The following is a 14,205-nucleotide window of genomic DNA, read 5'->3' as shown; positions in this document are numbered from 1 at the left end:
AACCAAGACCTTTCTTCTCCCTTACCACCACTATTATTCCTAGAGTAACCGGTATAGCTACCTATTGTGTAATTACCCCTCTTACCAATAGGTTCTTTCCATTCGATCTTCCCTTATCTTGTGTTGCATTGTTACATCTACTACTTTCTCCATAGCTTTTGACTCTACTTCTTTGAAATCTACCACCTCTTCCTCTTTGTCTCTAATCATGTTTCTTTGCCTACCATTCTTCAACCTTCAAGGCATACTGATATGCTTCTTCCACACTATCCATCTTAACATAACTAATCCAATCTTATATTGATGCCCTCAAGCCATTCAGGTATCTAGCCACCTTCTCAGCTTCATCATCCACATGTCCAAATTTGATATCCAATTTGTAAAATTCCTCGATATATTCTTTAATAGTGATGTCCTTTTCTCTCAAATTCTACATTCTCCTTAATAGATTAACCCGATAATCTGCAGGAAAGAGCTTCTTCTTCATCTTGTCAATCATCATTGCCCATGTCTTGATCTTTTCTTTTCTGCATTTCAAAATGCAAATGATCCCACCAAAGTGAAGCATGATCCTTCAACTTGGTGACTACTATCTCTACCTTATTATTATCAGGGGTACTTTCATACTCAAAGTAACTATCCATCTCAAATATCCAATCCAATACAACATTGGCACAAGTCTTCCATCATAGCAAGCAACTCAACAACAAGTTCGGAGTTAGCCCTAGACAAAACTATCAGAAGCATTTCCTCATCTTGCTCTACCTCAAGTTCAAGATTAGGATTAGAAACTGCTTCTTCATCATCGCTAACATCCTCAAGATGTACAACTCTTTTGTGGGTTGTCTCAATAGCTTCAAGTCTCATTGCAATTTACCTCAACATATCCACTATATCATTATCTGCATTTCCTCTACCTCAAACCATCTTGGCAATAGTTCTTGCAAGATCGTAACCTTCTGCAAGTTATAGGTCAAATCCTAGATATGCCACCCTATAAGTAATCCAAACTAAGGTTCTTTACGATCCCAAACTCACAAGGAAAGAAAACCTTGCTCTGATACCACCTGACGCAAGGCTGGTAGGGAAAGGAAGTCAATCAGAGATCATATCCAATCACTCAACAGCTTGCCAAGAGTACACAAGAAGCAAACATAGAATTGCAATAAAGAGACATTAGAACTCCTAGATTTACTAATGATAAAATATGTCATCAAGAAGTAACCAACATTCCCAGATGTAAGATCTTTCGTGTTGCGGACATAATAATGAATTTACAACATTAGAGCTTTAAGCTCGCAATCTCAGTGGGCCTACTATCTTATCCCTTCCTCTATCAATCATTCTACTTTCCTACATCAATTCCAAATTCATTTATAGCCAGCTAGACCACAAGTTAGCCAGTCAAGCATTTAATTACAATATAGGTCTTGCCTTGGAGGTTTAAACCATAACCCAAACAAGGAGCATCAATTGTTCACAAGCTCTTAAAGATAGCTCCAAACATGAGGAAGGAGTTGGCTCTTAATTGCACAAGACACCACATTATCATAGGAAATTGTGCCAAAAGAAACATGTCACAATGGATGAAATCACATGAAACAGAGACCGAAAATAACGACATAGAATTCATGGCACGGGGCACAAAAGCTTATGCGCTCCTAGGATAAGGATCTAAAATAAGTCTTCAACATGATGTCAACTACGCTCAACTCGAAACCAAAAGCAACAACAATTACTTCACAAATAACAGATAGTTATAGAAAACAACAAATGTTTATTGTTGATGCAAGACTGCTCAATGACCCAAGATGCTCCTGCATTAATTCCTTTTAGCGACCACACTAAATTTAGCATTTTAACGGTTTTTAAGAGATAGACAATCACATCTAGTGTGCCCATTTAATTTTTAGTGGAAGCATGCCCCTCAATTCCCAAGCATGGATATCTGCCAAGAGAAATTATCATCCTCAATATTTAAAGAATTTTTTCAAGAAAATCAATTTATGGAGAAAATGTTATAAGCATTGAGGGGTAGAGTAATTCTTGATTCCTCTACTTTCCTAATGAACCAAACAATTTAAAAAGTAATCGAATAAAGGGTCAGGACTACACGTTCTTATTTTCAACCCAATTGGGGAGGACAAAGCAATAACCTGCTTGAATTTATCTTTAGGAGACCAAGGAAATGCTTTGAATAAAGAATGTCCTACATTCCAAAAACTCTTTCTTAAAACCCTATCTTGCATATTATGTGATTTCAAAAATACTACAAATAATCCCTTTTTAACCATTCTGCAAAAACTTAAATGATCCTTAGCTTCTTTGCCCAAACATTTAAAATCCAATCATTGAAAAACTTACATTAAGGGAAAGAATCTCTATCCATAAAAACAAAAAATATAGCAATATTTTTCAAAAAGACTACTTAGATCTTATAGTTTTTACGATATCTTTGTAAGGAGAAAGGGAGAGGGTTTTCCAATCACAAGAAAGAGGCTTACCATTTCTTCCTCCTTTGGGGTCTCCAGTCTCAGCTAAGCCTACATTTCCATATCTAACTCCATTAGTTGTGGACCCTCACATAAGTCCTCTAGATTCCATGTTTGATCGCTTAAGAATTCTTCCATCAAAACTAGTAAAGGGCTTGATTTTTCATCATTTCTTTATAAGACAAATTTCCTTATTCCATTTGCAAAGGGCTTGATTTTTCATTATTTCCAATTTTTCCATTGAATCCTCCCTGCAACTAAGTACACCCTCAACATTATTGCCCATCAGTTGTCACACAAGTGAGATCAAATTGTGGCTAATGACAAGCCAAACCCAAGCCACACAATAAATTTGACATATTACATACCAAAAAAAATGATCAAAAGGAAAAAAGACAAAACTAAACACAAAAAACTAAAATAGCCTAATTAGACCACACAATGGCAAAGAGGACACCATGCACAAAAGGATAATGCCAACAACCTCAGTACACACTCCAAGGAAGGTGAAGTGGCAACCTTTAGTGCCTGTACAAGTTGCAAACCATACACCAAGCTCTTTCCAAAATAGTTTGGCTCAACCTTTCAATTGCACCATTTTCTTGAGTGAACGAAACCACTTTAATTCTTTGAATACTACTATCTGCACCAAAGTTATCAAACTCCAAAGACCAAAACTTGTCGCCATTATATGTTAGTAGACATTTTATTTTCTTCCCAATCTTATTTTCATCCAGACTTGAAATTTTTTATTTTGAAAGCACCTCTAATTTTTTATTCAACATATATATCCATTGTTTAGAAGTACAATCATCTAGAAATGTAACAAAATAATTAGGACCACCACTAGAAGTTACCTTCGTGAAACCAAACACGTATGAATCCACAAGCTCTAACAAAAAGGATTTATTTTCTTAACTTGGCCTCACGAAGTCGATCCTATTTTGTCTGTCATAAAGGCAATGCTCACATGACCCCAAATCAATTGTTTTAAGATAGGAAGTCGATCCTGTCGAAGCATGACTTGAAGACCTTACTCATGCCTCGCCCCTTGTGTCAATGTTTAGTAGTTGTATCTGTGACAACCATGGCAACTCCCAATTTACCATTGCACTCTTAACACACATAAACTTCCTAATTTCTTTCCTTTTGCCAAAACCAACACATCTTTGGTTACTTCCCAAGAATACAAGGAAAAATTAACATTACAACCTTACTCGTGCCTAGGCCCCTTGTGTCAATGTTTAGTAGTATCATCCATGATAGCCATGGCAACTCCCACTTTACCATTGCGCTCTAACACATCCTTTTGCCAGAACAAACACATCTTTGGTTATTTCCCAAGAATCTAAGAAAGAATTAATATTACAACCTTGAGCATAAAGTTGACTCATAAAACTCAACTAGCATGTCAGCATCGTTCAAAACCCATTACTACCATTTTTCAATGATAATAATGCATCACCCTTCTCAACAATTTTACTTTCATTATTATCTCCAAGAAAATTTCTACCAAGCATACCTTTCGAAAATTCATGAATGCACTCCAACATAATGTGGCATGGAATGAGACATCGAAATTGAGAACCCATGAAGTAGCATTTATGTGACAGCAACGACCAAAACTCCATCTTTAACAACTACAATCACTACTCCATTATTGATCAATTCATCTTAGCCCTTTTTGTAATTCTAACAATGTTTTTGCATCCCAATTCACCACAAAACCAACAAGCACTAGATTTGCCTCTAGATTTTGATTGATGTGCAAATTTTAAACTTCCATTGTTATTTTTCTCTCTTTATCGATTGCTACCTCTATTCCTAGTGCTCACAATAGTTAAAGCAACCCCAAAGAAAGAGCATTGATTCTTCCATGACATGTCTTAGCAACGAAGTGTGTCTACAACCTCATCAAATTCCAATTTACTTTTGACAACCAAAGTACTAATTGCCATTACCGCCCCTTCCCACCCAGCTAGTCGACAATGAACATAACATAATAGCTTTGAATTTATCATCTAATTTTATGCCTACAGGAATCAACCAAGTGATCAAGGTATTGAACTCATTAAGGTGATCCATCATTCATTTTCAGATTGCATAACTTTTTCATAATGAATACCTTATTTGATGCCAATGCTATTTCATACACGAGGATGAGAGAGAGAGAGAGAGAGAGAGAGAGTTTTGCACTTGCCTTTTGATTGAGTTTCTCCTACTCTTTGTTCCATATGAACCATCATCCTTGTTTTTCCTTGCAATGCAGGCGAAAGATCCTATATAATAGGCAATGAGTCCATTTGCACTTTTCATAATCCAAAATTCTGGCCTGCAAAGTTTTCTATTTTTCACTTGCTGCGTTATTGATGGCTTCAAGAATTCTTCACCAATTTCCAAAATATCAAATCAAGCTCTCCCAGCTCTGATACCAACTGTTGAGATTAAAAGTTGCAGATGAAAAATTAAATCAGAATAATACAGAAGACAAAAATAGAGAAACAGAGATTTATAGTGGTTCGTCCAAATGAACTACATCCACTTTGCAAGCAGGGGATTCTCTTTTACTCTAATTTCTCGGTATTAAAATACACAGCATCATTCAACATTCATACTGACTTTTCAAAGAAGAAAATAAAACATTTCTTAACCATCGCAGCTCAATATGGATGATGAAACAATTCGAGAATACAAAGAGACTGCAGCTACAAAACAGAACTAATCATTGGGCTTCAGAACCATATCTGACCCGTCATACCAATAATTTGGGATCTCGTAGTGCAAGGGTTTTACTTTTGCAGTGATTTTTTATAGAATATACAAGATAACATCCGCTTAGAAATATTGTTGAGCCCAAAGCAAATATTAAACACAATTTACAATTCCGAACGCTCTTTTCTAACTGGTTAAATAAAAATTATATATTAATACATTGGTAGCTGCATGTTGCAATTAACCAAAAACGTTTTCTGAATTAATAATGCAGATTGGACAAGGATTATTAAAACAAATGACTTTTTCCAAGTTTACAGCTTTCAAATCCTTTAAGTTGCATGCTGCTGACCCTACCAAGTTCTTGCATTTAGAATTTACAGTGCCTTCCTGTCCTAACCATATTACATAACTGGGACAGCAATGCTTTGAGAAACAGAAAAACGTTCAGAATCTATTTCATTATCAGAACCTTATGTAACCTTTGTGCCATTTGTATGCTTGCCTGTAGGGGCAACTTTTGCTGGAGTAGAGCGTTCTGATTGAGAGAAAACTATAAGAATATGCATCAAGAGTGTAACTACAGCAATCCCTCCAAGTAATAAAGCAACACCTTTCCGGGTAGTCAAATGAGGCCTCAGAAGTTTTGATGCTATAATTACCAAAATGGAAGACCATCCTATGACAACCTGTAGACATACAAAGAACACAATTAATGCATCATTCCCAAACATATTTTTGTACACTCAGAATATGCAGTGCCAAACACCTACATTATAATTCTGCTTCAATTGTGCTTAAGTAATTGCTATGTATACAAAAGCATAAAAGTTCAATCTATTCTTTCTGGGGATTTGTGCAACACAAACACCCAATTTGATGTGCTTTAGATACATATAGGAAAAGGCTATACATACCAAGAGAGGCTTGGCTCGCCGTTGCATTGGCTGGTACAGCTCCTCTCCGAATGTATTAGCAAGCTTGTGTTTATCTAACAAGTCATCCTGCTTGTCAACAACAAAACTTCTATATGCTCATGGCTTGCGCACATTCAAATACCTACCACCTTAATTGCTATGCCTACATCCTTCCAGCGAATTTGATTATAATAAACTCATACAAATTTCAAGTCAAATATTCATTCAACCAGGTGACGTTGGAGTCATTTAAATAAAATATTTCAAAATTTCAGTGATAAAAAAGGTTATTTGAATATAGCACCTTAGAAACAAATGCATCTCTACACCATTGAGCAACTCCCTCATCTGTTCTGGGTAAATCATCCATTACCTGTCGCTTAATATGGACGTGCATCTGTGGTATATCATAATCATATCTTAGTCAAATCCAATCATAGATCCTTGCAAATCAATGCAATCAGATCTTGTGTGTTTGTCAAGATGACCCCAATTTTTCACAAAATATTCAACACGATTAGATCAGGGCTTAAAAGATAAAAACTAAATGTATTCTGAACACACACTAACACAAAAGAATGAGATTTCAGCCTGACTTGCTACTAATCAAATTTCCATACCACAGAAGGCTGACCCTTCAAAAGGCGCAACATTGTGGGAGATGGTTCCTCCTTAGGTATCGCAACAGTGATATCATAAATGGCTGGAACAAATGACCATAAATTCCCAACAGCCGAAACAAAACCCTGCGGAAAGACCACGATGCAATACTTTCAATCAGAAACAAAGTGATATTTAGTTTAATGTTGAATACAGAATAATCATGAAATGCTTGCCAACCATGAATACAAGATTAGACATTCCAATGGCAGTAATTCTAAAGATTGAAATATGATTTTATGGTAACTTAAATTCCTAACCAAAAACATGGATAGCTGCAACACACAAGGCAATGCTATTCCAGACTTAAATTACATTCATTATCAAATCTAAAGGTCTTGTATAAACATCAGATAAACATATCAGAACAAACTAAATACATAAGAGGTATTTCAAATGAGGGCATATGACCACCAACAGGATTGTATTAAGAGGTAAACTCATATTCAGAATCAGAGTTGAAGATTGCTCAAATCAAATTGAAAATATAATTAGTCTCCTCCAATAACAATCAATTCAACTTACATGGTATCAGAACCTAGTTGGTAGAGAGATTGCTAAACTAATTTCTTATCTAGTATCCTAGCGAACACAAGTCTAAATCAATTCTAGAACTTGTCCACACTGATATCTGTGGACCCAAGCCAACACTTTCTCTAAGAGGATTCTCATACTACATAATTTTCATTGATGATTTTTCTAGGAAAACCTGGATCTACTTTCTAAAAGTGAAAGAATCAAATGAAGTTCTGTTGAAATTTAAAGAGTTCAAAGCAATAGTGGAAAATCAAACATCAAAAAGAATAAAAACTTTAAGATCAGACAATGAGGGTGAATACACCTCTGAAAATTTCAAAGACGTCTGCACCTTTGTTGGGATTAAGAGGGAGTATATTGTACCTTATAATCCTCAACAGAATAGGGTGGCAGAAAGAAAAAACAGAACCATTGTTGAAGCAGCAAAAGCCATGCTACATGATCAAAATATACATTTTTCATTTTGGGCTGAGGCCACTAATACTGCTTGCTGTATATATTCAAAATAGATGCCTACACTCAATCCTAGAAAACTTAACCCCTGAAGAAGCCTTTACAGGAACTAAACCTGATCTAAGTCATCTCAGAATATTTGGTTGCCCCGTTTCCATTCACATACCTAAAGAAAAACGAACCAAGTTAGAACCATCCAGGAAGAAAGGAATATTTGTTGGATACAGTTAAAACACCAAAGGATATAGAGTCTATAAACCTGGGCAGAGATCAGTTGAAATCAGCAGAGATTTCAAATTTGAAGAAAACACTGCCTTAAAACTATCCACTAGTACAAAAGATGAGCCCATCACAAAATTAGATGAAAATCTGCAAACTGAAAAGCAAAGGGAGAACATATCAAAAGAGAATTAACTATTATTGGACACAGAAAATAGAGTCTCTCTAATATCGAGAAAAGGCCTTTATGGGCAAGGAAAATGATTGAAGAAAATAATGTTGTTTAGAACCTACATACTGAGATCTTTATGCCTTGTATTGATGTTGATCTGCAGTTGTAAATAATGCATATATATATGCATTGAGACATGAACACGTAGGGGCATGACCCTACACGGTCATGCCTCAATACATATTGATTTAGCTGGATATAACAATGCTTCACAAAATCGATGTTAACTTAACTGATACATATTAACAAGATCGGTGATAACACATCCGATACATACTAATGTAATTAAAACCGATGCATATTTAATATAATCAGAACCGATACATATTAATGTAATCGGTCACTTTGACATTTTGATAATATAGGTTTATGATATTTATTTTATATATATAACAATCAGACCTTCATACATAGATTTATCATTAATCATGTAAATTACCATGTATTATATTTGCTTCAATTTACTATGAGGCTAATATTTTCAACACTAAATACATAAGAGGTATTTCAAATGAGGGCATATGACCACCAACAGGATTGGATTAAGGTAGTATTACAAATCAAATGTTATCTGCTAATTTCTCTTCATTTTGCAATATTTTGCATTTTGCATGTTAACAACTTGATCATCTGCTAATTTGTCTAGTTCATGCTCGGATGGTCTGCTCTTATATATTTTATTGTAGGTCCAGGTCTAATCTTTCTTCTTTCTGCAAAAACATGCACCTAACAAGTTTTCGAATGGAAGTTAACCTCTCTCCTCTTTGTGATGTTCTAACTTGAACTGAATTTCCTAATGCTACTCAAAAGCTGCAAACCCTGTCCCAACAGCTTGATCATTATCTTGACTCTTGGCATGCTTAATAGCAACTCTATATTAGCTTTGATACCAATAGCAATGTCCTCATTTTGGGACATTTCTGGTTCTTGCCCTAAAATGGTAATTCCAACTTTGATTATTGCTATACATCATACATATGAATTTAACTATAACTAGAAAGATGGAATTTTATTACAAAATAAAATTCAACTTAATTAACTCTAAGAACAATTCTGAAAAGATAATGCATCTTGGCTTTCTGCTATGACATTATTGATTTCAGGGTTTTTCCTTAATGTTGACATGCATTTCTCTCTTGATAGATCCTCATACATGACCTGAATTTCTGATCTGCTTAATATGCTGTTTCTGAGCCCTCCCCTAGTTTTATTCTATTTCCTTTCTTTACACCCTCCATCACTGGGTTCAAGCCCCTTAATTTAAAGGGATGCGTCCTTTCATGTTAATAATCACAACTCTGACATTTTAGTTGACTGTCCTTGGATAAATCGTTGCGTAACTGTTTTTACCCCAGTCAGCCCTTGTTTAGAATTGCCAGGGAACTTTTTTGTTTTCGTCAACACTTGAATTTGCATTTCATTTCTCAAGTTGAACCCTAGGAACCTAAATTTTATTTATAAAAGCATGCAACCTGTATAAAGGGCAGGGCCATGACATATTACCAAGTTATCAGGTTCTTCCAGTTTTTGCCTGGGTCCCGATTTGGTCCTTCCCAAATACAGATCCAGATTTGGTTCAATGTGGGTTCAGACAAGGTCCAGTCCACACACCATGTTCAACAGGGAGAATTGGCGAAGAATCAGTGAAAATTTGTGGAATTAGTGATGGATTTTAAGAGTTCTAATGATATTTATTTAGTAATGGCTGATCATTAAAGTTGACACTATTATTTTTGAACTGAAAGATTGCTATGATGGTGTGTTTTTGGCATTTTGCTATGTCATTTGGACTAAAATATTAATATATATGGTGCTGTATTTTGCTATGTTGCTTTATATGTTGCTCTCTCTCTCTCTCTCTCTCTCTCTCTCTCTCTCTCTCTCTCTCTCTCTCTCTCTCTCTCTCTCTCTCTCTCTATCTATATATATATATACATACATATATAAATTTTAAATGTTGTGTATGGACAAACTCAAATCAAACCTGATCCCCATTAAAAAAAAATTTGATCGAACCCACAAGCCAAAATCCAAATCTGAACCGGGACCAGCAACTTAGCATATTAATAAAGTAAAAACTTAATACCCAATATTAAATGAGGGGTCAATAATTTAATAAACTCATGGTTTTAGTCACATGGTTTTATGTAATACCACTTGGTACTTTTGAGTGATCTTATTTCGAGAAAAAGCCAAAACAAGGGTAGTTGTCTAAGGCTGTCTAATTGTTGTTTTTTTGTGTTCCGGTGGCATGGGATGTGTGAATTCATGCATGTACACAAGAAGCATGCATTGGAGAGGCTTGGTGTTTCAGAGGTGTTCATGTTGATTTTGAATATGTATTCTAATGTTTATTGCTGAAGAATACATGAGTTCTGGATGCCTTTGGCAGCTAGGTTTTTCTGTCCTGAGGGTTTTCCAAGGGTATGTCTTGTGTCATCCTTCCATGGTATATTGTCTATTCTTTTGCATAAGGATTCTACCTCTTGAAGGTTTAACAAGGATATGTGTCTTGTGTCATCTTTTGATGGTATGTTGTCTATTCTTTTGTATATTGATTTTTAATACTTCTTTCAACAGATTTCTCTCGAGTTATGAGGAAATTATCATTATATATCTGCAAGTTTCCTTTCGCCAAGTTCATCAAAGAAATCATCAATATATATTCTCATTTATATAAATGATGTTTTATTTTATAATTGTACAATTTGTTGACTTTGTAAATATTTCATATTTTCAAATGTTGATTTTAATATTTTACTTAGTTTAGTTTTTTTATTTCATTATTAAAAACATTTTTTAGGTATTGAATCCATTGGTCAGGGTTCTACATTTCACGAATGGGTGAAAAAACTAGTGGGGTATTTATATCAGGCCACAGAAAAGACCAAAAAGACAATTTAGCACACGTATCTGTCAAATACAAATAAATATAAACACATCTATCATTTTATCAATCACATCTGGGGAAAAAACTGAGCAACAAATTCATATTGTTCAAACCCCAAGATTTCCTTCTACAAATTTAAAGCAGAAAAAAATGTTAAATGTGACCCCAACATATATGGTGATGGTCCCTAACAAAAAAAACCATAGAGATATTATACATGATGAGATGTAGTTTTGTAGGGCTACAACTTCATAACTTCTAAGCACCCTGACAACGTGTACAATATATGCTTAGTTAGCATGCATTTTACTATGTTCTCAATCTTCTATGCATTATAGGACTTTCTTATGCAGTTATTTAATAGTTTAATAAATATAAGTCCTCTCTCATTTGATTTTGTATGTGGGCCCTTGATTATAGGTGTGTCCCTTTACACGTCATCCATTGAATTATTATTTGCACACATAGGCCTATTACCATGCGTGGCCTATTTCATGTGTTCCCACTTGTCACACCCCAATTTGGTGCACATTTTCAGATCCCCGTGACCATATTGACCCCCAATAAAAGTTCGAGCCTTCTTTTGCCTCATAAAGGGTGACTTGGGATGTATTGGGCGACCAAAGCCTCTCCTACATTGGGAGCCGCCCCTTATACGTAAGCTTTGACACAAATTCAAATCAAGGAAAGGTAGTATGATTTTGGGCAAGATTTTGAGTCCTTATCAATCTCCTTCAAGTTTTGTGCCCTGAAATGGCCTAAAGTGATATAAAGGCAATGCTACCTCTCCCATTTTGGTAGGCAAGGGATTAATCAAGGACCCATTTTTGAGGAGCACTCAAACACATCAAGTACTCAGGGCATTTTATTCCGCATATATTTCATGATTGCAATTATCAACAATCATCATGTAAGCATGTCTTTTGTGATGTCTTATTAGGTATTTGGAGAGTCATGTTATTGTTATGGTAAATCAATGTTGTTGTAGTTGTATTAAACAGAGGCTCCTTATATAGCTTTACAAAGACGATGTTTCCAAAAGGAACAAGCATAAACTGAAGTCAAAAATAGAAACTACTCAATAAACTAAAGACTAACTAAGATGACAATTAAAGAAACATTTACAATATTCTAATACCCTCCCTTAATCATCATCATCTAACTACTATCTTTTGGTCACAAATTCTACAAAACATTCTACTGCTATTGAGACAATCCCTGGATCCATACAAATGTCAATAGGTCCTTAGTCTACTGGTGAAGTTGAATGACTCACAAAGAGCCCACCAGGGATCAAGTCTTGCTGAGTGCAAGGCTTCGACATCATAAGGGATGAGGTCGGGATTGTGCCCTCGGTGATTTTAATGGCGTGGATGCCCCTCAACCCTTGGCTCTAAGCCGAAGAGGTTTTCAAGCACGAGTGAGCTTGTATTGGGTTCTAAAAACATTTCTATGGTAGCCTTTGTTGGTTGGTAGGTCACAAGCTTCGTGCCTCACTAGGCTGCCTCGCAAGTCTGAACCCTCCATCAAAACAAAACAAAAAAAAACTGTCCAAAAAAGAAAAACAAAGAATGCCATCTTTTCAAAATGCTTTGCAAAAGGAGACGAGTTTGCCACTGAGATGACTCTGCCCTAACCCTTGCAAAATCAGCAAAACATTTGACCAAAAATCATCACAAAACATCCAACCTAATGTTGGATAACAAAGTTGCTCTTCCTTAGAGATACACAAACACTGAGAACAACTACCACAATTTTGATGAGAAATCGACAAACCCTCCAAGCGTTGCAAATGAGCGCAATGCTTCAAAACAAACTGCAAAATGCTAACAAAAAATCGGAGAAAATCGAAAAACCCAACAAATTTTGAGGTGAAAACTCAATAAAAACCAAAAAGAATCCAAGACACGAATAATAGATTACAAAACTTCGTATTTTAGGAAAAACAATAAAACCCAACAAATAATTTTTAAGGAAAAAATTATAAACCCACAAAGGAATTACAAAATCATAAATTTTAGAAGGGAAAAAATTATGAAAATCCATCTCAAAATTTTTGAAGGGAAAAAATTACAAAAATGCATCAGAAATTTTTCAAGGGAAAAAATATGAAGATTTGTCAGAGAAACCTTCATGCTGCAAAATATGAGACTTTGCATGGTAAAACAGCACATGAAAGTAACAAAATGCACATTCAAGCAACATGTAACTCACATGCAAATACATGCAACCTTCAAAAATTAGACTCTTGCTGAAACCAAAAAATTGTGTGATCAAAACCTTCAACTAGGCTTGTGATTTTCAGCAAAAGTCATTGAAGACAAACCACAAATTTCATAAAATAGCTCTTACGACTTTTATTTTAAAAAATCAAAAAACAAATTTCTAAAAAAAATTCCATATAAGAAGAGGCTTAAATTTTTCTTAAAATATTCACTAAGTTTTGTGAAATCCCATCAACCTTCTCTGATACAATGTTGTTGTAGTTGTATTTAACAAAGGAGATTAAAGCTTCTTTTATAGATTATCAAAGACAATGTTTCTAAAAGAAACAAACGTGAACTAAAGACAAATAGAAACTACCAAATAAACTAAAGACTAACTAAGATGATCATTAAAGAAAAATTGACAATATTCTAATAGTTATTGCATTAATGCTTGTGATCTCATTCTGAGCACATTCACATCGTCAAGGCATAAGACACTTATCAAGCCTCTGCTACTTACAACATGCTTCCTTCCTTTTATGCAATTTCAATTCGATTGCGAGGTTTGTTCTTGAGCAGAGGTTTAGCTAAGGCAAACCTCTTCATCCCAAACTTTTACCCCTCTTTCTACGTGCAAGTGACAAGTGTCTCAGCTACAGAAAGAGCTCTGCACAAATCTAACAGAGAACTTCAGCCGCACTATAAATTCATCAATTTTTGCAACATCAAGGGTGCCTCCACATGTCAGGGATGAGTCAAGCCACCCCTAACCCTTTAGGTCACCCTTGACCTCCCACTTTTGGCCAAAGTTTGATTTAGAAGTTCATCTTTGTATTTTCATTTCCAAAATCTGGTTCTAAATTGAGTTCTCAGCTCGTGTATTGTA

General features: G+C 35.2%; 1 protein-coding gene across 1 annotated transcript in view; it reads right to left on the bottom strand.

Annotated features, from left to right (window-relative positions):
* Nucleotides 1-5,367: 5,367 nt before the first annotated feature.
* Nucleotides 5,368-14,205, bottom strand: part of LOC149579797 (1-acyl-sn-glycerol-3-phosphate acyltransferase 2-like) — a 154,432-nt gene continuing 145,594 nt past the window's right edge. Inside the window, exons 8-11 of the mRNA XM_089786901.1 lie at nt 6,742-6,867; nt 6,426-6,518; nt 6,122-6,208; nt 5,368-5,893 (exon numbers count right to left, since the gene is read on the bottom strand). Of these exons, the coding sequence (XP_089643027.1) occupies nt 5,678-5,893; nt 6,122-6,208; nt 6,426-6,518; nt 6,742-6,867 (522 nt within the window). The 3' untranslated portion in view covers nt 5,368-5,677. The remainder of the gene's footprint in view (nt 5,894-6,121; nt 6,209-6,425; nt 6,519-6,741; nt 6,868-14,205) is intronic.

The sequence above is a fragment of the Cupressus sempervirens genome, chromosome 1 (assembly GCF_028749045.1).
Source record: "Cupressus sempervirens isolate cs-2001-9-10 chromosome 1, ASM2874904v1, whole genome shotgun sequence".
In the NCBI taxonomy this organism is placed as follows: Eukaryota; Viridiplantae; Streptophyta; class Pinopsida; order Cupressales; family Cupressaceae; genus Cupressus; species Cupressus sempervirens.
This window is presented reverse-complemented; position numbering and strand designations above follow the sequence as displayed.